The 27,034-nt window shown below is 39.6% G+C and overlaps 1 protein-coding gene across 1 annotated transcript in view; it reads right to left on the bottom strand.

Moving 5' to 3' along the window:
• Positions 1–27,034, bottom strand: part of CNTNAP2 (contactin associated protein 2) — a 2,027,980-nt gene that overhangs the window by 320,464 nt on the left and 1,680,482 nt on the right. The window contains exon 15 of the mRNA XM_073899330.1: positions 14,083–14,210. Coding sequence (XP_073755431.1) covers positions 14,083–14,210 — 128 coding nt within the window. The remainder of the gene's footprint in view (positions 1–14,082; positions 14,211–27,034) is intronic.

Here is a 27,034-nt window from a genome sequence, read left to right as displayed (position 1 = left end):
TTAAGAAAAATATTAAAATACTATCCTTGTCTGAAAGTTTTCACATAATTAAGAAAGGCTTGTCTAAAATTAGTAGCTTTAAAAAGTCTTGAAAGATGGCTGTTATGAGAATCTGACAATAAGTTTTATTTTATTACTTTTTAAAGGTTTTATTTATTTATTTGGTAGAGAGAGAGAGAGCACAAGCAGGGGGAGCTGTAGGCAGAGGGAGAGGGAGAAGCAGACTCCCTGCAAAGCAGGGAACCCGATGCCGGGCTCGATCCCAGGACCCTGAGATCATGACCTGAGCCAAAGGCAGATGCTTAACCAACTGAGCCACCCAGGTGCCCCTGACAATAAGTTTTAAATATGTGTTTATGTCATATCATTGTTGGACGTGGACCTACCATCACCCCTTCAACTTCATTATCTCATTTCCTTTATTAGCAACACTCCTTTAATTTTTAAAAATACACATTTGAGAAAGATAAACTGCATTAACCCAGATCTTTGAAACTAAACATAAGTGAAGAGTTTAATATTTTAATTAAATTAAACCTTTGGCAGATGACTCCCTCCCCACTCTTTCCGGCTCACAAACTGCCTACAGAATGTATTCAGCTCTTGATTCAGCATTTACAGGTTTTTCTGGTTCCAGATCAGGTTTCATTTTCTCATTTGAGTATTTATCCAAAGGCTTACTATGTGTTGCGTGCCTATTTTTCTATAGGAACTCTTTGCTTCTATCAGTTTGGTCTACTAATTGCAATATATATTCCAATTCAAGCCCTCTGCCCACTGCACCAACACCACATGCAATGACTTCTACTCATTCCATCTTCCTTTCCTTCAGGATCCCTCGGTGGTGCCCGAAACTTCTGCTTTTACCTCTTTGTGCTTCCTTGTAAAAGAGATGCATCTTTTCATCCCTCTATCTTATTCTGACCTAGGTTATAAATTCTTTGGTTGCCAAAACCATTGGTCTGCAGCCTGTCACAATGCCTTGTATACAGCTGGTGCTCAAAATACATCTGCCGTTGATGATTGATTCTTTTGTTCACCTTAGATTGTGATTCATTATTTCTGAGTGACTTTGTCAGAAATAATAATGGTTGCATTTAGCAATTTGCATTTATGTTTAATTCATATTAGTTTTACAAAACTGAGGGGTTTAAAGAAGCTTTATTCCTTTTGTATAATATGTATTACTACTATTATTGAGAACTTACTGCACCAGTCACTGTGTGAAGCTCTTTACATACACTTGTCTTATTTTATCCCCATGGCAACCTTTTGTACCTTTTGTACTAAGCATAATTATCTCTATTTTACAGATGAGGAAATTGAAGCTTAGTGAAATTAAACAACTTTCCCAATGTCACACTGCTGATAAATGGAAAGTTTGAGCCTGGGTCTGTCTGCCCCCAAACTCTTAGTCAGAGTTTCTGTAATTTCCCTGTCACAAAAACCTTTTAGGAAGCTTCTTAAAGACAGAGTCTGGGGCTCCATTCTAGAATTCTGAACTGAAGTCTCTTGGGGAAGAAGCTCGGGATTTGCATTCTGACAAGCACCTTAGGGAATTTTTGTGATCAGACAAATTTGGGAAACACTCAATAACTCAGTATGGCCTACCAATATGTGTAAGTCCCTGTGTTGAATGGTTTCCCATACATGGTTTGATTTTCATCATGGTTTCACGGAACACAAATTTTCCTTGAGGTTCAAACTGACCAGAGAAAGCCTGCAGGTCCATTCTTGCAGGCCTGCTACACCCCAAGGACACCCAGGGTCTGCAGTTGACCATGCTCTCTGCTCAGGCCTCAGGAACATGGGTATGTGACCTATGCAGGTTTAGAAGGGCCCCACACTTGGTTTAATGTTCTGCTGCCATTGTTCTGAAATTCTTGATAGTTTCTTAACAAGGGGTCCTGCATTTTCGTTTTGCATCAGGCTCTGCCAATTTCTTAGCTGGTCCTGCTCAGGAACCTGATGCAGCAGAAACTCCTCGTCATGAGATACAGATGACCTACTCAGGTGAAAACAGTACAATCTCTGCTCTGCTCTTTCTCTTTGGTTTTAAGATTTGGGGAAAGGGCTGTCTGAGGCAGGGAGAAGTCAGGGTGTGAAGTGAAGTGTAAAGCAAGGCGTGAAATCACAGACCCGGATGTGGGATAAGACTCTTCTTGAAGGGAGAGGGAAGAGATGGGGTTCTGCACCTGGAGAAGGGGGTGGGAAGCAGAGGAGAAAGGTGAGGGGCAGCTCTGTTCAAAGCTTCTCTGCCAGAGAAGCTTTGTGTCCATGGATGGAGAAAAGAGGGGGAGGACTCCCATACAGAAAAGAGGTAACAGAGCAGATCTGACTGTTTCTCCTTGAAATTCCAGCTCGGCTAGCTGAATACCGAATGAGACTGCCTCACTGTGCCTAATCTGTGGTTCAAGGGGACTTGTGTGGGGCTGCCCACAGAACTAACCGCCAATAAAAACCTGAGTCTCTAACAAGCTCCCTCACTGGCATGTTTCACTGTGTCCTAACAGCAGAAGGGACTAGGGAGCCCTCTTGGGCCTCTTTTATAAAGGCACTAATCCCATTCCAACCCCATGACCTGATCACCTCCCAAAATCCCCACCTCCTAATACTATCACTTCGGGGGTTGGGATTTCAACACTTGGATATCGGGGAGACACAAACATGTGGCCTATGGCACTTAGACCTTCCCCATCCCAACCTTGCCTCAAGTGGCTCAAACTGGTGCTTAGCAGCTACAGCTCTATACAACTCTCTCCTACTACCTCCTTTGAACAGTCAGTGTTTATCCTGAGATTGTAAATGATGACATCTAACGGGTGCACTAGGAGGGAGACAGGGTTATGAATGGCGGCAAAAAGGGTTGGGACGTGAACATGTCACTCATGAGATCCCGAGGTAGAAGGGGTGTGGGATGGGAAAGGTCTACTCCACAGGTCCTACTGGTTAAGTACAGGTCTAGTGAAGATGTACGAAGACCTCTGCAGGCAGGTCCACCTGAGAATTACTTATAGGCTTCCACCTTATTTTGTAAAGTATGTTATTGTTGACATAATGCAACCATATCTCTTTTTGAAATACTATTATTTTAGTTTTTTTGTCAGTAGGCAAAATGGAGAAAGTACTGCATTTCAAAATATAAAGTTAAAATAAAGTTTGAAAAGATTGAAACCAATGAAGTAAGCCTCTAAGCATAATTCTCCTCTGCAGATAAATTATTCCGAGAGTAGAATCCATAAATGAAATGAAAACTCTCACCATGAAAAAAATACTTCTTATTCTACATGTATAATATTATATTCTGCACCATCTTCCTGGCTGATACACAGAGAATTTTATGGAGCAGCCGAGAAAATGTTCTATGTATCTTCCAGGCAGTGATATGTATCCCAGGTACTTTTTGGTCCCTTCTGACACTAGGTTTAGCCAAGGCAGAACCCACCTTTTCTCTTTCTTCATTTTTAATCTCTTATTACTCCAGGAAGGATCAGAGCAGGCCAACTTATAGCCACAGGAAGACTGAATTCCAGGTGGGGACAGGTTCTTGGGTTCCAAAAGTGGCCTCTCACTGTTGTGCTAAAACTATGCGGTCAATATGGCAACCACTAGCCACATGGGGCTCTTTAAATTTTAGCTAACTAAAATTAAGTAGAGTTAAAAATGCAGATCCTTGGTCACACTAGTCACATTTCAAATGCTCAGTAGCCACCTGTGTCTAGAGGCTGGATAGCTAGGTATGTATGAACCACACAAGTTAAAGAACATTCCCATCATCACAGTAAACCATTGGGTAGCACTGCTCTAGAATGCTAAGCAACAGACCAACAAAGGAAAGCAAAGTCCTGCCTACTTAGTGCCCTATTTCTCCCCAGTGGAGAGCTGCTTTCAGAGAGACTAGCTCATCTTCTTCATGGCTTTTTGGGTAAAATAACATGAACTGATTCTTAAAACACTAGCACAAAAGGCCACAGACTCAAATTTATTATTGAACCCTCTTACCATACATACATAGAACTGTTCTGAATTAAGGGTTGGTTCATCATTAATTCAATGTTTTAACTTTTAAATGAGAAAGGTAATTTTCCCCCCTTAAGACAAAGCCCTAAATCATGCATGTAAGCCTGGGATGGATCCAGACCAGCTGGGACACACAGCATTCTTGGAGCTGACTACAGTGCACCCCTGTCTCCAGAGTCTCCAAGGGCACATGGCAGAGACACTATCTGACTTCTAATCTCATTTTGTCTTCCTCCCCATCTCTAACAAGAGTTCCTCCAACTACACTGATCTCAGTAGTTTTGAGCCCCCAGTTGGGGTTACCATGGGGTTAAAGAAGGTTCAGGATTGAGGTGACTATAGCAGCAATAAGTACAAATGTGAAATTCTCAGGGTAAGCATTTCTGTGTGTGTGTGTGTGTGTGTGTGTAAAAGGGAGGGAATAGCTGTATGAAACAGAAATGGTAAACACTATATTCCTTTATCCTAAATATAAATTTCATCCAGTTTTTTCTTTTCTCTAATAGGTGGTCCTTGCAGAGGGATGTCAACAGTTTGGAAGGAGGCCTGGCTACTGGAGTTAGGTAGGCTAAGAAGAGTTAGAAAAATAGTTTAGGAGTTTTCTCAAAAATAGAAAGTGCTAAGAATCTGTATGGTACCTGCTGGATAGCTAGTTTGTTCAAGCACATGCTGAATGCCCCTGGTAACCACTACCTTGAGAATGTAGAGATCTTATTCTCTCTCTAAATTCCCACCAAGCAGAATGTGCAGAAGAATGGGTTGTTCTGTGTTCAAGATCGGGGCCCTGGAGGTGGCGGCCAACCTGGGGTGTCTCCCTTGTAATGATGAGTGTCCAGGGGGCAGGCCTTGATCCCCTTGGAAACGCTGGCTGAGCAAGGAGGGAAGGGCCACTGACAGTTGCTAGGGTGAGTTGCTACAGTGTAAAAGCTTGCTGCACACAGATCCCAACAGCTGATGCTTTGTCCAGTCGGCTGCTCCTGGACTCCCTGTACGTAAGCTTCCCCCAATAAACCTATGTCTCAATTGCTACCTTGGGTCTTTTTTTTTTTTTTTTTGGCCTCACTGGACCATCACCCACCTTAGGCTTTGAGTTTGCTGGCGGTAGCTGCACAGAATCAATGTTCCAGACTGAATTACTTTTGTTGTTTTCTCTTACCATGTTAAACATAATTCGCTTCTTTGTAACGTCATCAGATAAAGTCTGGACACTGCTCACCAATAAATGACCAGTTTCAGGTATGACATGGCCACCTAAGGTCCAGGATGGAATCAACGGCTCGTTTTCTCTCCTTAATCCCAAAGAGAAGCTGAAAAGTTTCCTGTATTACAGATGCTACTTTGAGCCATCATCCTACTTCCTATAGCTGTTAAAGAGTAACTTCTTTTGGGGGTCATCGGCATTGAGCCAGAAAAATGGTCAGTTTTGCAGGCAAAGAAACAACCAGACTTAATTTTGGTGCATCAGATTCTCATTATACTTAAACAATCCCAGGTGCATTTTTCCATATGTAAATTTGGAGGATTAAGATGAAGACTTTATCACCTTGAAATAAGTAAATAAGTAAATATACATAAGAAATAAAATGCCTCAGAGTTTCTTCTCAGCTCTAATTCTCAGGTCCAGTTGTCTTTTTACAAATTCAATTCCAAGGTGTTAGGTTATTTGACAAAAAGTGCTAGCTTTTTGCTTTCTTTGTTGTTTTTGGTTTTATTTTTTCATATGCAGAAAACCGAGGTTAACTTAGTATCTTTGGTAAAACCATGAGAGTAAGCCAAGTATCCAATGAAAATTGGGTCATCCCGTGGCAATCCTGACTTCTTGAGTCAGTCACATTCTTATCTCAGGTATGATAATGGAAAGGACACCAGAGCAGAATATTTGATGTATATATGTCTCGTCACAACCCGGTTAAAAACCAGCAAAACAGTTCTGTTAAATAACAGGCCATATTTTAAGTTCAAGCCCAATTTGCATCCTATTCAGTGTAATAGAATTACATTCTAAAGGCCTAAATGCTGTGAAACAAAATTGATTAGGATAATCTACTAGAATAGAATTAAGGAATACTTAAAGCACCGGACATAGGGATTATGGAAAAGATTGTCAAACTACTTCATTGTCTAAAGCTTTCTCCCTTCTAGGCAGCCTGAAGGATTCATTTACTTTAAGATCACTGACTCTTGGGCTGGCTCAAAGAGAAAATGGATGGATGGGATATGGGGTCCCCTTTACTTTTCAACTGAGGCTCTACACGTAGGTCATGGAGCAGTTTACCATGCCAATTAGTGAACACAAATTCAAATGCACTGCTTTCTAGGCATGTATCTGGTGAGTTTTGAACTAAGATTTATTTTAAAGACAGTAATACATAATGCTTGCAATAGTTTAGTACAATTTATTTTTTATCCCGATGACCATGGTAAGATTGTTACTTCGGAAGTGTCAGCAAACTTCAGGAAGAGGAGATTGTTAAAGGTTTTCTTCAGGGAAGTTTCTGAGTTTCCAAGGCCTGCATGTAGTAGGGATCATGAAAAGCCAAGCAGGTATCATAAAGCAGATGAACTGGAACATGGTTTTAATTACGCCAGAGTGAGGCAGTTTATAACTCACAGTTTAGCACCCTAACAATAGGCTCGAAGTACTGACTAATTGTAATTTTGTGTAATAACCTTGAGACATGGATAAACAAAAGTGTGGAACAGTCTGCTTGGGTCTCTGAGGGGGCAGAGAGGTTAATCTAATTTAAATTAAACAATGAGTTCTATAAATTTAATACTTCACATGCATCTTAATTTAGAAATGCCAGAGAAAATAGAAAAACTTGGCAAAAGAGTTCTTTTTTAATCCTTAATTTGAAGATAATCATCAGATTCAAGGGATTTTCAAGGTACAAAGGAATAAAAGTTTTCATTTAGTGAAGATGAATAAATGGGCAAAAATCTTATCAAGGTTAAAAATAGTTGTGCCTATAAATCTAGTGACAGGTCTTCTCCTGGACCCCTATTAGCAATTATTGTCTGTGAAAGTTTTCTGCAATTCATCATCAAGTGTCTCGGTGGGACTGCCTCCACTGTGAGCCTGAAACGCTTATTTAAATCTTTTGAGGTTATTTAACCATTCGTATTCATCTAAGGAACACATATTTGAGTGTCTCAATGTGGCAGGCATCTCCCTTGGCACTGGGATGTAGATATCTGCCTAAGTTCCCATCCCCTGCTGGGGGTGAGAGCACCAATAATGCAAACAAAAAGAGAAAACAGACTGTGGTCTAATCATGGTCTGTCTGGTCTTCATCCCAAGTTCCTGGAATGGAACGTCTAGATTCTTAAGATTTCTTGAGTGATAGGAAGGTCTTTGTTATTCATGGTAGGCCCTAATGGCTTATGCTAATGAGGTGACTGGTGGTGGGTCCTACCTTGTTTCAAGATGGGGGCTGGCCCTGCCAGAAAAGCCAACTGAGGAATTCGAGGGTTGGGGCTTTGAGCCAGGAGCTATCAGCCCCAACTCCAGGGGAGAGAAGGAAGAGACGCTGGAGACTGAATTCACTTATGTGGCTGATGATTTATTCAATCATGCCTACATATGAAACTCCACTAAAAACTCTGGACACCCAAAGCTTGGCGAGCTGGTTGGTGACACACACTGCTGTGTGGGGCGGGTGATGTCCATGAGGAGAGGACAAGGGAGCTTCTCATCTGAGCCCCTCCCAGGCTTCACCCTGTGCATCCTTCCATTCAGCTTCTCTTGACTTGTAACCTTTATAATAAAACTTTAATCTTAAATACAGTGCTTTCCTGAGTTCTGTGAGTCATTCTAGTGCATTACTGATCCTAAGGAAATAGTGGGAGGCCCCAAATTTATGGTCAGGGGAGTTGGTCAGGGGAGCAGGGTGGCCGGGAACACCCAGATTGTGGCCCGTGTCCAAAGTGAAGGCAGCCTTGTTAGGGACCATGAAATCCACGCTAATTCTGAGCCCTCAGTGTCAGGATTGCAGACATCATTTCAGACAGCCAGAACCAGTCTGACTCTCTTCTGCAAATGTATTTTTAGAGATCACCTGGAAAGTTCATCAGAAGAACAATCATGGGGACTCAGTTGACAGAACAAAGTCCCTCCTGTACCTAAGGTCCTTTTACTTCAGCAAAGTGCCAAGTTTAGAGAAGGGATGGGGACAAAAATATAGCAGGAGTCAGCCAGACGAAGCTCCTCTGTGGGATGTGATTCCTCCAAATGGGAGCAGTATTTGAAAGGACAGGTAGAAAAGTCAGTCACACACACACGCAAATACCGCATCTACTGTAAAATAGAAATACCTTTTTTCCCCCCAAACTGTAACTAACACTTGACTTCCCATTTCCGAACTGAGTCTGTGGCTAAAGTTGAATGGCCAAATAGCATTAAAGCGCTGATCCTTCTAGGGGAGTTGTCCTCTTTTTAATTGTTTAAAGTCACTCTGGAGTCCAGAAGACCAAAGCTAAGCCTTCCTTCTTTCTCCCTCTACTGCCTTTGTACTTGGAGCTGCTCTCAGATCCGCCCAGAGCCCAGAGAGCTCCAGTCCTTTAATGGGAATCAGCCTACTTTTTGATCCCGAAAATTTCACTATTTCTGCTTCTTCTTAGAGATACTCCTGCTTCTCAGCTGGTAGCAGCCCATGGCAATAGCGGCGGAGGCTGGGACGTTAAGAAAAAAATAGAGGGTCGTCATGTCTACACATCATTCTCCATTATTTTCCTGCCTTCTACTGTCAACGAAAAAACTACCTAAGGTCAAAGTAAAAACAAAACAAAACACAAAAGTCACCAACTTTCTGCCATCGACCCTTCATCCCCATGGTTGCGGGTTTTCCATCAGGCTTTCCAGATGGCTGATCTCACAGTGGGGTGAGAGTAAGAGTTCCAGCACCACATTATTCCCCTGCTCAGCTGTTGGGAGGCAGGGACCCGAGGGCAGAATTCCAGGTCAAAGCTCTCTCTCTGGGTCCAACATTCGTCTTGGCCACAGGGAATTACTAAAGATGAAAGCTCACGTCAAACTGTCTCAATGTGCTCTGCCATACACCCACTGGGAGACCCTGGGCCGGTCACTTAACCTCCCTAGACCCAAGTTCCCTCATCTGTAACGTGAAGGGTCTGCACTGTTTGAGCTCTGAGAGTCGTCTACCATGAGAACGCTGTGATTCTTCGTTCTCGCTTGTAGCTCTACTTGAAGCAATTATATACAGCCACATTTCTGTGGGAAGAAATGGGGAAAGGAAAAGGGCAGGGAGCATCTTCTGAGAATGATCAAATTTAATCCGTTCTGGGATCAGCTCTGGCACCACGCAGAGCTTCTGGCCCCAGGTCTGAAACTTATTGGCAAATCACCCCGTCAATCTGGTTCTGTTTCCTCACTGGTACGCTCAAGTCAAAGATCCTACCTCATCCGGGATGTTGGGAGAATCAAGAGAGAGATGAATATAAAGTGGCTTATAATTTGCATGCCGGGCCCTTTGCCTTCCTCATCTCTTCCAAGCCGAAAGCAGCAAAATAAAAGGGGATAAGAAAACGTCTCTCTGGAGCCCAAGTAATGGCTTCCTTTCCATAATTGGGGATGGCTTTCTGAGCTCAGGTGAGCGGCTGCCCCTCTCTCCTTGTCCGGTCCTTCTCTGTGCATGGAGGGTGTCTCACGCTGATGCTCAAAGGGAGATGGTGTGGCCTGTGTGTGCGTGCCCGGCATATCCTGTGGAGAGTGATACTCATTTGTATTACCATTGGAAATGTCTTATCCGTGGAGAAACAAGGTGTGGATATAGTCATTGCCTTGTCTTTCTTGGTGAGGGAATGGCTGGTTATGGCCGAGGCTTGTGAGAGTCTTGCAGAAAAGAACGCGGCCTTGGTAGTACGCGGACACATACGATTGCATCCACAGAGAACTTATGTCCACTCTGGTTTGGACGGAACGCCAGCACCATCTTATCTCCTTCACGCTCGGCTGGTTTTGTCTCTGCCCTCCTGTGTTCTTGAGCTGGATGTGTTGCCTCCTTCCTCACCTTTTCTTCTTGGCCTCTCGGAGTCACATCGGAGAAACTGGATTTGCATGTGAAACATCCAGCTTGACCCTGGCGCCCTGCTGGCCTATCTTACAGCCAGAGTGGGTTTCTGGCATGGACTGGGAAGGAGTCCTAAAGTAACACATTTTTGTGAATGGTTTCTACCCACATGTGTTGAAAACACTTGCTTTTGTAGCAAACGTGCTGCTAATTAATTTTTTTAAGTCCCTGAATCCCTAGAGAAGATATGGGAAATCTTTAGCTCATAAAGCTGAGAATAAAGCAATTATTTAGCACACACTTTTTTTTTAAAGATTTTATTTATTTATTTGACAGAGAGAGACAGAAAGAACACAAGCAGGGGGAGTGGGAGAGGGAGAAGCAGGCTTCCCGCAGAGCAGGGAGCCCGATGCCGGGCTCCATCCCAGGACCCTGGGATCATGACCTGAGCGGAAGGCAGACGCTTAAGACTGAGCCACCCAGGCGCCCCTAGCACATACTTTATTTCTAGAATTAATTATATTCACTATATATACTACGAATAAGATTCCTACCTCCCAAATCTGAAATATTTTATTTTTGTACGGACTCCACAGAAGGTTTGCAACTCTCTGCAAGCATGATGATTCATTTACATTTGAAAACCGTTTCTACCTACCAGTGGCTGATCCTCTAAACAGCTCTTTTGTTTCTTCCTTGGTGGAGATGCCTGGTTTAAGAGGGGGATCTGTAACTTCACCACACTTTTTATCTTAGCTAACCACCCATCCCTAGTCATACTTTCATTTTTATTTAGGTTTGAGGTTTCCATTTGAACGTATCCAAAAAAAACAAAAAAAAACAAAAAAAAACCCAACCACCATCACCACCACCACCAAAACCTCAGAACACTAAACTATAAGAGCATAAGCATTTTCAGCACTATAAGGGAAATGCAGCAGACCCGGGTGGAACTCACTGATTTTTCTTTAGCATTTGGATTATATGGGTCTATGAGTTCAGATGAGTCAAAGTAAAAATGAAACTCAGCAGGCACAATGAAATCAACCGAAACCACCGAAACGGTTGGTCAGAGCCTCCAAAAATTGTTTCATTCTCTAAGACTGGGGGATAGAACGCGGACCTAATTCCAGACACAGCTTTCCAAGCTGTCATCACTTGACTCCTCAAATAGAGAAGGACATTTTCCAACAATGGATTTGCTTTTTTAAACCGTAGCTTTGTACAGCCTTCAGTAAATGATACAAAGTAAGTTAATCTCTATAAACAACAGGATAAGTATATTATGCCCCTTTTTAAATTATAACCATTGGAATTTAATCCCTGAAACATTCATGCTATATTGGTAACTGGATGAGGGTGGGTGGGATAAGACCCAAATGGCTATTTTTTTTTAAATGATTTAATTTAATCATCACCCGACTCAGGGAAACAACCTTGACCTTGAACAGAGAAAGCTGTTTATATTCTCTGCTCGGTCTTTCCTCCTGGAGCCTCCCAGAGGCTACAAGGGCATACAGAAACTTGTAGTGTAAATGACATTTTAAAAGAAATAGTTTGTTCATTTGTAAACAGAAAGGCTAATATTTAACCTTCTCCACCTCATGGGGGCCTGTAAAAGTATTGGAGGAAATCAAACATGTTAAAAACTGTAAAATGATATGATGTGGAACCCTTTCTCATTACTGTGCCCGGTTAGGTTAGAATATTCTTAAAGGGAAGGTAGGCATCAAAACTGCTACCTGGCATTTCAGGTACAAGGTATGATGTTCTCAGATGCCTGCAAAAAGGGAAGATTTCTCTCTCTCTCAGACACGAAAGCATCCCATATAATTGCAATTAAATATTGACTGTGCTTTTGCTTTATGCAGTATCAGGCAAAATACGGATTAAGAGTCTCTCTGAAGCTTCAGTACTGTAAGGACACTGAGCTCATACGGTGCCCACGAATAAAACAGCTCTTTGTCTTATCAATGGGTCCTAAAGATGTCTCTAAGAACAACAGCCTTGGAAAAGAAATGCAAATAAACACTGACCACTATATTTCTATTTTCTCTTTTGAAACACAAAGTCTGCCTGAAATACACCATATCACACTCCTTTCTTGAGCATCAGTAGCACTAATTTTATATTGCAGAATCTAATCTTGTCTTATAAAACATTTTGTTTTCCAATACTTTTTCCTGTGCATTTCTCAAAATGTAGGTTTACATCTTTTTCTTATTTCTCAAGAGTATTTAGTAAAGTGCCAGACAAATAGCAGACATGTAATAAGTTCTTCTTGAAGACTGATTTATTGATTAAGGGAAGCAAGCTAATATTAGCTATAAACTGTTAATACACTTCAACACATACTAGTCAATGTGGCTGCAATCTTCTCTTTAAGCGTGATAACAAAATTTGCAGAAGTGGGATTTTTATAACTATCCCAAGTTACTAACTTCTTGGGCCACCCTTTCTTTAATTCATAGCTAATTCCAGAATTAGAATTAGTGAGTGAGAAATATTTTACATTTATATATTAATGAATAATTATGACATAATGAAACTGAATTTCATCAGACAACACATGAGAACCTGCCTATTTTGAGAGCGATCCTATCATACATCCATCTCTCAAAATACTTTAAAAAATGCATACTTATTATTATTTTATGCCAGTATCTTTTTCTTAAGCAGTTGAAATTAAATTTCTTGCTGCATAGTCCTACTAAGACTGGCTCGACGAATAAAGTATTCTTGTTCAATAAATGTATGATAAAGCTCTTTGACCAGTCTCAACTTTAAAGGCAGCATTTTCATTTTCTCTAAGAAAAGAAAAATCAACACAAACTCCATCTCTCTTTTGTATCAGGAACATTGCCTTGTTTAATTGCCAACAGCCCCGATTTACTAAGTAGTAAACATTTAAGCATGCACCATTACATTCCTTAGGACACCTCTTGGAGTCGATGCAATAATTTATTGCATCTAGTAGGTCTAATTCTCCGTTGATTTATGGAAGTGGTAATAATATTCCATTACACAGAATGCTTTGCTAGGAGGAATCCAGATCCAGGCACTAAAAGCTTTATGGCCTCCCCAGGAGGAGTTGGGACGCAGGTGGTATTCTCATTATCATAGCCGAGAAAGTGGAGAGGTTTGCCTGAGGTCTCCCAGAAAGTCAGTTATTTAAGGAACACAATCTAGGTCTCCTGATGCCTAGCACAAAATCACACACACACAAAAGAGCACAGAACTCCCAGGGGAGTTGCCCAAATCACGTGCATAGACAAGAGAGAAAACGGCATCCAGGATGCTCATTGCAGAATCCCCATAGCAACCTGACATCATTCCCCTCCGACTGCACATAAAGCACACTCAAGGGTATCAAATAACATAAAATCCTAATGGTGCCCTTAATTAGGTGGGTTCATCGCTCTAACTCCCTGGCCTTCCACAGTCCAAGCTAGCAGCCCCAAATTCCTCGAATCCTGAAAGCAAGATGGAGTTACAGAAACAATCCTTGGCTTACAGGGGACCATCAAGCTCTGATGCTGATGAAATTTGATAGCAATAATGTCAAACTTTATATGACCATCATCCAAGTTTACAATGATACATTAAGCCATAATGTGACTATTTATGTCACCATAACTCAGTTTATGGTGATCTAAATAGTCATGCTAATGGCATTAACACCAGCACTCGGTGGAACCACAGCTGTTGACTGCCACTCGTATGCTATTAGCATTGCTATTTATATCACCATAAACTTAGGTAGTCAAACTTGTTACATATGAATATTCAAGGAAGATGGATATCCATGTTTTATGCCCAAACCTAGGCTCCTGTCCTGGAGGATTTGACGGCTGTCACCCTCCTGTATGTTTTAAGGTCTAGCTAGCTCTCCATTTGGCTCTATTTTCATTGCATGATGTCTCTTTGGGAGTTACAGGAGAGCAAGTCTGTTTCCTGCCATCCTCTGACTTTCTGGGAAATGCTATTTCAAACTGATAAGAAAGTGCAAGCCACAGCTTCTGGGCAAACTTACTGTCTCCTTGGCAGCGCAGGGGGCCCACGCTCAGTTTGGCTTCTGAGCCTTGCCGGTCAGTATCTCCAACTACCACCTGGCTTACTGGCAGGTGGTCTTTGTAGGATAAGAAGCCAGCGTCCTTCCTCCTGAATCACAGGGAAAAACAGAAAAGGATGAAGAGGCTAAATCAGAAACATGTCTTTTCTGATAATTGTTTAAATTGTCTAATAATTGACCACATTCCAATAAATGCTCAGAGGTTCATTCACTAAGTAGAACCACAGTTAAAGATGTGTTCTCTGTCTTCCATCAAGTGGTCTCACGACGTATTACTCAGAAGCAGCTGTGACATCATTGCCTCCTGGAAAACGGAATTGACATCCTGATTTCCAGAGAGTCACAACCAGTATGTTGCATCCCACACTGCTTGAAAAACATACACACCAAATGCTTGAGCACATATGCAGTTTGCTGTCATCAGGAATCAAAAGTTCAATGAAGTCAACCCGATCTCTTGGATAATATATGAAACAAAACCATATTAAAAAACCTCTTTGTCTCCTTAATTGCTTTGAAGCAGTTGGCTTTCTTCCCTGCTGTGCATCAGCTAAATAAGACATTTTTTGTCTCTTCCTCTTTTCTTGTTTATTTCAACAACTCAAAGAGTTTATGTGAAGTTTCCAACATAGAGCAGGTGCTCACCAAGTGTCTATTTCCATCTATAATGAAGAGTGAAGATTCAAGCCCAATTTGGTTTTTCTCTTGGATTCATTTGCCTGCTTATTCTATACTTATCTTGTTTCAGGTCTCCTAACTCTACCCTGTACCCACCCTAAATAAAGGAAGAGGAGCATAGAAATCTAGGAGATGAGCCCAACATGAGATATGGTGCAGCACAGACTTCACCTTAAGAAGAAATCCCTGCCCCCTCATCCTCTTTTTGCGCTGCTGTAGCTGAGAAATGCCCTCATTTGGGGCTGGATGGATGGGAGGCACAAACCATTATAAAGTCATTCCACGGACTTACCCTTTTGTATTTCTTTTGCATTGTGCAGTGTGAATATAAGTAACAATCTTGAAATTGTACACACAACTGATAACAGAAAACTGACTTTGGATGATAGAATGCATCCAGATAGAGAGGCAATTCAACAATCAGTTTAAAGATTTGTCTTTCACATCTCTTGGCAAATAGTTCAGGGAATTGAGGGGAACCAACTTGGAAGCCTGCTTTAAAATGCTATGCTGTTAGGAATAGTTACTTATCCCTCCAACCTTCTGGAATGTCAGTGAACACGCACTCCCTCATGGGTCAGGATCCATGGAAAACCCAGGAAGGAGTCAGAATTCAGCCAGAGAGCCTCAAAAAAGTGTATTTTTACACTCCTTTGGTGATTTTTCATTGTCCTGGAGCTTCCAAAATAATTTTCTTTTTTTTTTTAAGATTTGTTTATCAAGTAAGAACAAAGATCATGCAGAAAAGCCCTGTGATTCTCTTTGACATTTTATCTACTGATGACCTGGCCTCCAATAGCTCAGTGGAATCTTTTGTAAACCCAACTCCTTTTATTAGAACTTCTATCAATTAAAATCACATTAGAAAGGGGAAAAAATGTTTGCCATTAAACTTGGTATGTAATGTTTCTTAAAGCAACAATAAATGAAAAAACCCTTTAACAACATACTGGAATTTGACAACCTCCTAGGAATGATGTGCATTCCTGTGGAATTTCAGCCTGATATTCTCCACAAGTTCATTATCACTTAGAATTACATGACTCTAAATCAGGAGCCTACAAACTAAGTGCTAACAACTATTCATCTTGTTGGCTCATGAGCCAAGAATGATTTTTGCATTTCAAGGGGTTGGAAAAAATCCAGAGCAGAATAATATTTTTGTGTCATGTGAAAATTACATGAAATTCAAAGTGAGTGTGCATAAATAAAGTTTTATTGAAACGCAGCCACTTTTTTTTTAAAAAACATGGTCTATGGTGCTTTACACTATAATGGTGAAATTGAGTAGTTGTGACAGAGACCATATGGCCCTTGAAGCCTAAAATATTTATTATCTGGCCCTTTACAGAAGAAATCTGCCAACTCCTGCTCTAAATCATCAGGATCCTTTTTTCCTTTGGGAATTTATTGAGCAAATATTCCACTGACTACCATGGTAGACTGTCATGCAACTCATCCCCACAGTTGAGTGTGCAGTTAGGGAAGAGACATGGGAATATCTCTGAGGTGGGGAAAGAAACATTTAAGCTAAAATTTATTTAATCGAAAAGTGAGAAATAATTTAAACTTTGTTAATAATTAATGTTTTGATTGACTGCAGTATATGGCAGGCAGTCATGTATCAGGATGCTCATCATCCTTGCCAATACTTGCCACTGTCGATTCATTTATGTTGAGTGAGAAAGTAACCACTTTATACCAAATTTGTGCTAATGTAAGAGCAATTTGAAAACAGATGTTTGGAAATATTCCAATCATTGTGTAATCTTCTTGCCAAAATCGAATGTGTGTAACCTTATAAGAATTTATACATCTATACAGGTTAACAACTGGGAGACACAATTTTTAAATCTTTGTAATAATCTCATAAATGTAGAGTTCCTTTTTGTATACAATTAGATCTCCTGAAATGGTGAGGTTATTTTTAAGTTGCAAGTTCAAAGATAACCATAATTTTTTTTTTAGTAAAAGTACTTTATTTTCCTCTTGTGTTTGCTTTATATCTTGCTTTACAAAGTTATGAAGTTCACAGCTTTATACCAAAATGTAAGAAGGCTATTTGCTTATAAACATTTTTGCCATCAAATGTCGTCTGATTTCATTCTTCTAATCCATATTCAATATATAAAAAAATTCAGATACCAAGGGTACCTGAGCAGCTCTAGGGCATATATTTCTCTTAAGCAGAGAAAGCTCTTCAACAGCCTTTCCTCCTTGACTTCCTTCCCCACCAATTCAACTGGGCTACTACCTTGAATTTAAAGCAAATCTAGGAAACTTTAGTTGCCATGTGACCCAGCAGGGCCATATACTTGGGGGCTAGAGGTGAGGTTAGAGATTATTGTCTAATAAGCATTATGTTTGGTTTACACCAGGATTTCACATCCACTTGCACATGGAACTCAGCATAGTCCAAATCACCTCCACTGTAGCTTCTACCCTATCCATTAGATAACCGTAATGTTTTATTCTCATGCATACCCTACTCCATCTACACCCTAAGCAAGAGAGAGATCTAGAACTACCTCATCCCCAAATTAACCACTGTTTTTTTTTTAAAGATTTTATTATTTATTTGTTTATTTGTGAGAAAGACAGAGAGAGAAAGTGAAGCAGGCAGAGGGAGAAGCAGGCTCCCTGCCGAGCAAGGAGACCGACATGGGACTCGATCCCAGGACCCTGGGATCATGACCTGTGCTGAAGGTAGATGCTTAACCAACTGAGCCACCCTGTCACCCCTTAACCACCGTTTTGAATGACATATTGAAGTTTCCCAAAGGCTTCAGATCAGCTAATGGTTGTAACACTCAGATATTCCTTACCAAACCAAGAAAACAGAGCTGAGAAAAAAAGATAAAGTTACCCCCTCAATCTTTTTTTGAGCAGAGATCTAAATAGGGCTCCAGAGATTTTAAAGTCACAAACAGCTGTGTGTGAAACTCATAAAGCAGTGGACTCTGCTAGAAACAAACTGGTTGTGAAAACAAATTCATAAATGGCAACGAAGTGATGTGACTAGTACAGAGTTTCTGATGTGATCTTATGGCACAGCCCACTTTCTTTTCTTTCTTTAGTTTTTATTTTAATTCCACTTAGTTAACATGCCATGCTATATTAGTTTCAGGTTTACAATATAGTGATTCAAAAGTTCCATACATCACCCAGTGCTCATCACAAGTGCGCTCCTTAATCCCCATCACCTAACTCACCCAATTCCCTACCCCGCCCTTCCCCTATGGTAACCATGAGTTTGTTCTCTATAATTAAGAGTCTGTATCTTGCTTTGGCTTTCTCTTTCCCTCTCTGTCTCTCTCTCTTATTTTTCCCCTTTGCTTTTTTTGTTTCTTAAATTCCACATATAAGTGAAATCATAGAGTATTTGTGTTTCTCTGACTGACTTATTTCGCTTAGCATTATACCGTCTGGCTTCGTCCATGTGGTTGCAAATGGCCAGGTTTCATTCTTTTTTATGGCTGAGTAAGATTTCATTATATGTCTCACTTCTTCTTTATCCATTCATCTGTCGATGGACACTGGGGCTGTTTCCATAATTTGGCTGTTATAGATAATGCTACTATAAACATCAGGGTGCATGTATCCCTTTGAATTAGTGTTCTTGTATTCTTTGGGTAACTATCTCGTAGGGCAATTGCTGGATTGTAGTAGGGTAGTTCTATCTTTAACTTTTTGAGGAATTTCCATACTGTTTTCCAGACTGGTGGCACCAGCTTGCATTCCCACCAACAGTGTAAGAGGGTTCCTCTTTCTCCACATTCTTACCACCAACACCTGTTGTTTCTTGTGTTGTTGATTTTAGCCATTCTGACAGGTATGAGGTCACTATAGTTTTGATTTGTATCTCCCTGATGATCAGCAATGTTGAACATTTTTTCATGTCTGTTGGCCATCTGTTTGTCTTCTTCAGAAAAATCTCTATCCATGTCTTCTGCCCAATTTTTAATTGGATTATTCATTTTGGGGGTGTTGAGTTTTTTAAGTTCTTTATATATTTTGGATACTAACTAACCCCTTATCAGATATGTCACTTGCAAATATCTTCTCCCATTCCGTAGGTTGCCTTTTAGTTTTGTTGATTATTTCCTTCACTGTGCAGAAACCTTTTATTTTGATGAAGTCTAGTTTATTTTTGCTTTTGTTCCCCTTGCCTCAGGAGACATATCTAGAAAGAAGTTGCTACAGTCCATATGAAACAGCTTACTTCCTGTGTTCTCCTCTAGGATTTTAATGGTTTTGGGTCTCAAATTTAGTTTATTGGTGTGTATGGTATAAGAAAGTGGTCCAGTTTCATTCTTTTGCATGTAGCTGTCCAGTTTTCCCAACACCATTTGTTGAAGAGACTGTATTATTGCATATTCTTGCCACTTTTGTCAAGGATTACCTGACCATATAGTGTGGAATCATTTTTGGGTTTTCTCTTCTGTTCTATTGATCTATGTATCTATTTTTGTGCCAGTACCATATTGTTTTGATCAATACAGCTTTGTAATATAACCTGAAGTCCAGAATTGTGATGCCTCCAGCTTTGCTTTTCTGATTTAAGACTGCTTTGGCTATTCAGGGTCTTCTGTGGTTCCACATGAATTCTAGGATTGTTTGTTCTAGCTCTGTGAAAAATGCTGGTGGTATTTTGATAGGGATTGCATTAAATCTGTAGATTGCTTTGGGTAGTAGAGACATTTTAACAATATTTGTTCTTTCAACCTGTGAGCATGGAATGTCTTTCCATTTCTTTGTGTCCTCTTCAATTTCTTTCATAGGTGTTTTATAGTTTTCAGAGTACAGGTCTTTCACCTCTTTGGTTAGGTTTATTCCCAGGTATCTTATTGTTTTTGGTACAAATGTAAATGGGACTGATTCCTTAAGTTCTTGTTCTGCTGCTTGATTTTGGTGTACAGAAACGCAATAGATTTCTGTATGTTGATTTTGTATCCTGCAACTTTACTGAATTTGTTTATCAGTTCTGGCAGTTTTTGAGTGGAATCTTTTGGTTTTCTATATGGAGTATCATGAAATCTGCAAATAGTGAAAGTTTCACTTCTTCCTTACATATTTGGATTCCTTTTCTTTTTGTTGTCCAATTGCTGTGGCTAGGACTTCTAATACTATGTTGAATAAAAGTGGTGAGGGTGGACATCCCTGTCTTGTTCCTGACCATGGAAGAAAAACTCTCAGATTTTCCCCATTAAGGATGACATTAGCTGTGGGTTTTTCATATATGGCTTTTGTGATGTTGAGGTGTGTTTCCTCTAAACCTACTTTGTTGAGGGTTTTTATCATGAATGGATGTTGTACTTTGTCAAATGCTTTTTCTGCATCTATTGAAATGATCATATGGGGTGCATCTGCCTTAGGCTCAGATCATGATCTCCAGGTCCTGGGATCGAGCCTGCATCGGGCTCCCTGCTCAGTGGGGAGCCTGCTTCTCCCTCTCCCTCTGCTTCTCCCCCCTGCTTGTGCTCTGTCTCTCTCTCAAATGAATAAATAAAATCTTTTAAAAAAATGATCATATGGTTCTTATCCTTTCTTTTATTAATGTGGTATATCATATCGATTGATTTGCAAATACTGAACCACCCTTGCAGCCCAGGAATAAATCCCACTTGATTGTGGTGAATGATTTTTTTAATGTACTGTTGGATTTGGTTTGCTAGTATTTTATTAAGAATTTTTGCATCCAGGGCGCCTGGGTGGCTCAGTTGGTTAAGCGACTGCCTTCGGCTCAGGTCATGATCCTGGAGTCCCGGGATCGAGTCCCACATCAGGCTCCCTGCTCAGCAGGGAGTCTGCTTCTCCCTCTGACCCTCTTCCCTCTTGTGCTCTCTGTCTCTCATTCTCTCTCTCTCAAATAAATAAATAAAATCTTTAAAAATAATTTTTTTGCATCCATGTTCATCAGGGCTATTGACCTGTAGTTCTCTGTTTTAGTGGAGTCTTTATTTAGTTTTGGTATCAGGGTAATGCTGGCCTCATAGAATAAATTTGGAAGTTTTCCTCCCTTTTCTATTTTTTGGAATAGTTTGAGAAGAATAGGTATTAACTCTTCTTTAAATGTTTGGTAGAATTCCTCTGGGAAGCCATCCGACACTGGACTTTTGTTTGTTGGGAGAGTTTTGATTACTGATTCAATTCTTTGCTGGTTATTGGTCTGTTCAAATTTTCTATTTCTTCCTGTTTTGGTTTTGGTAGTTTACATGTTTCTAGGAATTGATCCATTTCCTCCAGGTTGTCCAATTTGTTGTCATATAGCATTTCATAATATTCTCTTGTAATTGTATTTCTGTGGTGTTGGTTGTTATTTCTCCTTACTCATTTGTGATTTTATTTATTTGGTTCCTTTGTCTTTTCTTTTTGACAAGTCTGGATAGAGGCTTATCAATTTAATTGATCTTTTCAAAGAACCAGCTCCTGGTTTCATTGATCTGTCCTATTGTTTTGTTTTGTTTTGTTTTTTTTAGTTTCTACATCATTTGTTTCTGCTCTAATCTTTATTATTTCCTTCCTTCTGCTTTAGGCTACATTTGTTTTTCTTTTTCTAGCTCCTTTATGTGAAAGGGCAGGTTGTTTTTTTGAGAATTTTCTTGCTTCTTGAGGTAGGCCTGTATTGCTATATACTTTCCTCTCAGGACCACCTTTGCTACATCCCAAATGTTTTGGGCTGTTGTGTTTTCATTTTCTCTTCTTTCCATGTATTTTTTATTTCTTCTTTTATTTCCTGGTTGACCCATTCATAGTTTAGTAGCATGTTGTTTAAACTCCATGTATTCGTGGTCTCCAAATTTTTTCTTGTGGTTGACCTCTAGTTTCATAGTGTTGTGGTCAGAAAAGGGGCATGGATGCTTTCAATCTTTTTGTATTTGTTGAGGCCTGATTTTTGACCTAATGGGTGAGCTATTCTGGAGAATGCCCCATGTACACTTGAAAGGAATGTGTAGTCTGCTGTCTTAGGAAGCACAACCCACTTCCAAAAAGACATGTACGTGAAAAGACATAAACTGAGATCTGGAGAGGGACCCATGAGCACACTTGTAAGACTGCTGTCTTAGCACCTGTATGAAAATTATTTAGCAAGCAAAACAAGCCTTCATTGAAAGTTATGATATTTACAGATGGAGGTCAATCTAATTTAGGGAGATATTCAGTAACTATTTATCATGTTAGCATAATCTAATTACATCTGTTACTGGGCTTGTACATTAGAAAAATTCTATCATCCATTTCAAATAGGCCCTGAACTCAGATTCTTGCACAATATTTCTATCAGCGTTATTAAAGTAAAACTTGATTCTATGGATTTTCCTTCTCTAACCTGGCCTTACTGTTATTTTGCTTCAGTACTATTTTCCTGAAGAATTCTGTTGTTTTTCTCTTGCCTTCTTTTCATATCCCTACTAAGAAAGCAAACAAGCCTCTAGGCAGTTTGGCCTTGCCCTTAGCTCAGTGGAAAAAAAAAAGAAACCCTAAGAAAAACAGACATCCCAAACTTTTGCAATTGTGAGTTTGATCTTCCACTGGATGTTATAAAAGTTACCATGCTATGAATCTGTCCTATAATTTTAGCAGAGAAGAATTTCTCCTTTGTAAAGTTTTAGAACTACTTGTCTACTTAAAAACAACAACAACCAGAATTACAGTCAGTGAGCTTTATGCATTTCCATCACAGCATCACCTAAGCTAGAAATTTCTGGAAGAATCCAGGAAAGTCAAAGTTTTAGCTACAGAGGATGTCTCACCAAGAGGCATAGAAATGGGAAATCAAGGCATGAGATAATGCTTGGTATTATTAATAACTACAGAAAATGCCATTAAAATTAGACTGAGATGAGACATCCCTCCTACCAGAGCAGCTATAATAATATAAATAGACAGGCAATAACAAATGTTGATGAGGATTGGAAGAAGCTGGAATAATCATACATTGCTGGTGGCATTGTAAAGTGGTACAGTTGCTTTAGAAAACAGTTTGACAGTTTCTTAAAAGTTAAACACAGGGACCTGGGTGGCTCAGTCGGTCAAGCAGCTGGCTCTTGATTTCCGCTCAAGTCATGATCTTGGGGTTGTGGGATCGAGTGAGCCCTATGTCAGGCTCTGTACTCAGCAGGGAGTCTGCTAGAAAATCTCTCTCTCCCTCGCCCTCTGCTCCTCCCCTTGTGCTTTCTCAAATAAATAAATCTTTAAAAAAAAAGTTAAGCACAGATTTACCATACGATCCAATAATTCCATTCATGGATATCTACCCAAGAGAAATGAAAGCTGATGGTCACACAAGGACTTTTAGGTAGCTTTATTCATAATCGCCCCGAAGTGGAAACAACTCAAATGTCTACCAACTGGTGAATGGATAAACAAAGTGTAATGTATCCATACAAGGAACATTATTCACCAATAAAGGAAGTGAAATATGTAAAATGAAATAAGCAAAATGAATAAACCTCAAAAACATCTTGCTAAGTGAAATAAGCCAGACACAGAAGACCACATATTGTATAATTTCATTTATACAGAATGTCCAGATAAGGCAAAGCTATAGAGACAGAAACTAGATTAGTGGTTGCATGGGGCTGGGCATGGGAACAAGGGTTTATGATAAACAGAAATCTTATAGGGGTAATGAACATGTCCTAAGTTGGGACTGAGGTCATTTTTTGCACAGCTCAGCAAATTTACTAAAATTCCTTGAATCACATACTTAAAATGGGTGAATGTTATGGCATGTAAATTATATTTCAATAGTCATTAAAAATGATGACTTGTCATTAAAAATGACTATTTCAAAGGTCATTAAAAAAAAAAAAGGACTGTAGATAGTCGTGAATACCAGCTTTCAATGGGAAAGACATTTCCTTTCTACACATGTCACTGGAAGTGCTAGCACGTGGAAGTACAAAATGGTCTATTTCCTGGCTTTGTGAGTATGTACCTGGGGCTGCAGAATCTCTACTGACTCCTTTTTTTAGGGGCCTTACCCTGTATCAACATTTACATATTCCACTAACCTTGCTTCCTAAATAGGATCTCAGAACACTGTCCCCTGGACACCCTCGTTCAGTCTGTTCTCACCCTTGACTTCTGTAAGCATTCTTTAACAGAAGATGAGATTTTAAAATGGTGCAGGACACTCCACCAATATTACCCATGTTCAAGTCTCACCCTCATTCCTTATTCAGCATTTGTACTCTTGACCCCAGCCTGCTATGCCTGTCATTTTCCCAAACTATCTTTAAAATAGGAACTGTACCTCATTCCTCAAAAACCAAACATCCTGGGTTTTTCAGGACATGCCTAACAATAAAGTTCTGTTCACCTGTCACAATTTGCAATTAATATCCTGGAAATGCCAGTACTTTTTAGCATATCTTCATCTCATTTCTAAACTATTTGTAATCTTTTGTGTGATTTTTGATTCAAAAAATATGTTCACATTACTTGTGTTTATATCTTTCCATCCTTCCTGCCTCTTAATAGCTATCCCCAGACATGTACCCTTTTCTTAGTGAGTAATCAGAAAAAGTAGGTCAAAAGGTGAAACCCTACAAGAATTTTCCTGAGTTTTTCTGGAAAGTTAATATTCTTCTAATAAGTGTCACTAAAAATGTTAGATACATTAGTAGTTATTTTTATCAAAAAACCTTTGCATTCTTAGTCTTTCCATCTTTTGAATCAAAAAGCACATAAATAACTTACAGTTGTATAGTTTTAAAATATTTACACTGCTTTCCCCATGGATGATCTCATTTAATCCTTGCAACTTTGGAAGTACAGGAAATAGGGATATGCATACAGTTGAACCTGACCAAGTTTGACTCCCAAATAATTCTTCAGGAACACATCCAATACACAGTGACTCTACCCAGGAATGAGATGCTTCTTCAGGGTATAATGCCAAATGCTACCCGACTGTGTATTAGTTCATACCTAATGTGCATAAGAAATATGGGAAACCAATAAATTTAAGTCAAAGCTAGTTCTAGTTAAAACATTTCTTTGAAATTAAATGAGAATTTTTATTCTTTGTCTTTTGTTTTTGTCATCAACTCCGTCTTTCCACATTTTCTTGCCTGGGGACACACCCCACCCCCTTTTCCCTTAACAAGAAACTAATGCTATCCCTCTATCCTGGCCCCTACTAGAACCTGCTTCCAGGGAATAATGTGACAACCATTGTTTCCATCCATGGAATGAGACAAAGGGCTACTCCCAGAGACCAGATCTCTATGAATTGTGGAGGCTGGATTGGGGAGAGGGAGGAATTGAAATGACTATATGGAGGTGAGGGGATTACATGTTCTTAGAAGGGCAGCCCTACTGTCAGCATGGAGCAGGTCTGCCAGTTTCTTTATGTTCCTTTACAAAAATCATGACCAGAAGTCACTGCCTTTGTTCCTAGAACATACGGGGGCTATCTCAGCATGGCTGGATCATCAGAAGCTGAACTAAACAGCCAACACAATAAAGTAGAACTTTTAAAGTACTTCTAATGGTGTTCTCAGTCACTATTGACTATTGAGCTTTTCTCAATGGATGAAAGGTAGTGTTCTCTACAAAGCAATTAGAGTAATTAAGAAAACAACCATCACAATTAGATCTTTAGAATCCATGTCTAGGTCCCTTATGAAATGAAAATAATTACAGATTCAATTACTCCTTTTCAGTGGGAATAGCTTAGGCCTTTTATAAATGCAAGACAATTATCTGTTCAGTTTAGAATCTCTTAGAAAACCCTTAGTAACCATTTCAGGATTCTATGCAAAATGTTCTTCTTTGATTTTCCTTCTGGAATGCAAGTTCCTTGAGGCCATATATATTGTCTCACGCAACTTTATAAACCAAATACTGTAGACACCTAAAAGTAGCTCACTCCATATGTTTCATGATTGAATACATGAATAAACATAGAAGCTAACTAGGCACAATCCCAAAACCCTAGTAATTAGTATGTGCTTACTATCAATGGTGAAAGATGAGACAAAAAACTCTTCTTATAATGAGAGTTCCTTGAATGCTCTTGAAAAAACTTTTACTATTCCTTTCCTCTAATTGAGGTTTTATTTCTTCTTTAGAAAGTAGTATTCAATTCGAAGTCTCATATATAGTTAATATCGTGGAAAGAATTAGATTTTAAAGACTATAGTACTAGTTTAACCCTTCTTTTACACAAAAGTAAGCTGCTAAATTTATCTGGGCTGTTGTTTCTTTGTAAAGATAAGTTATGATACATCTTGGTTCTGAAGGATATCAGAATATGCAACTCCAAAAAATATGCCTCTTTCGTACATAAATTCTTTTGAACTAAAGATCACTGAGATCAGTAGAAACAGGAAAAGCTCTGGAAAAGGCACAAATGTTCCTTTCCTAAAGGAAATTTCCTTTTATAGACAGGTCTCCCTCTTCTGTACCTGAAAGAAGGACTCCCAACAACTCTTTTCAATGGAGAAGGTACTGACTTAATCTGGAAAACAAATATTACTAAACAACTCTTGCTTACCATACTTTCCTGGCCCCTTTTTCATAACTTGCCTCCCATCCAGAAGCCCAAACCCCTTTGTCCTTTGGCTTAAGATGGTATGTAAGTCCAAGTTCTAGCCATCTTTTTGGATTATTCATCACTGAGTGCTCTGATGTGAACATGCATCATGCACATGTTACTAAACTTCTCTTTGTTTTTCTCTTGCTAATCTGTCTCTGGCCAGTCTAATTTAGAGGACCCCAACTGGAGATCCTATGCTAGGTAGAGGAAAATATTTTTTTTTTCCTCCTCTGTAGTTCTCTGATTTTCCACTTAATGTTTGCCTGTTTGTTTTACAATTCTAGAACAACAAGTGATAATCGTTGGAACAAATCTGGCTAACTTAAATGTGTGGCACAAATGTAATGAATGTTAGGTCTGTTTTTCAAGGGATGAGGTCATTGGTAGCTTTTGAGCACAGGAATTTGTGGTTCTATGTAGTTTCCCCAGAAACTATTAATATAGTATCCAGCCTATGTTTTCAGAGATGATCGAGTTATCACCCTTATTTTTCAGATGAGGTAACAGATTTGGAATAAAACTATGCCTGGTCTAAGGTACTTACTTAGTGGCTGAACTAGGCAAAACAAACCAATCTCCACAACTCCAGAAGCTAAAAAAAAGGGAGATGCATGCATGTTTATTTACATTTCTTAAATTCTGCTAAAATAATTTCAGTTGTTTTTCTAGAAATGATATGAGAGTCTA

Source organism: Callorhinus ursinus, unplaced genomic scaffold (genome assembly GCF_003265705.2).
Source record: "Callorhinus ursinus isolate GAN/ISIS: 27379988/994484 unplaced genomic scaffold, GSC_fseal_2.0 scaffold12, whole genome shotgun sequence".
NCBI lineage: Eukaryota > Metazoa > Chordata > Mammalia > Carnivora > Otariidae > Callorhinus > Callorhinus ursinus.
Note: the sequence above shows the minus strand (reverse complement) of the source record. Positions and strands in the feature narration are given on the sequence as shown.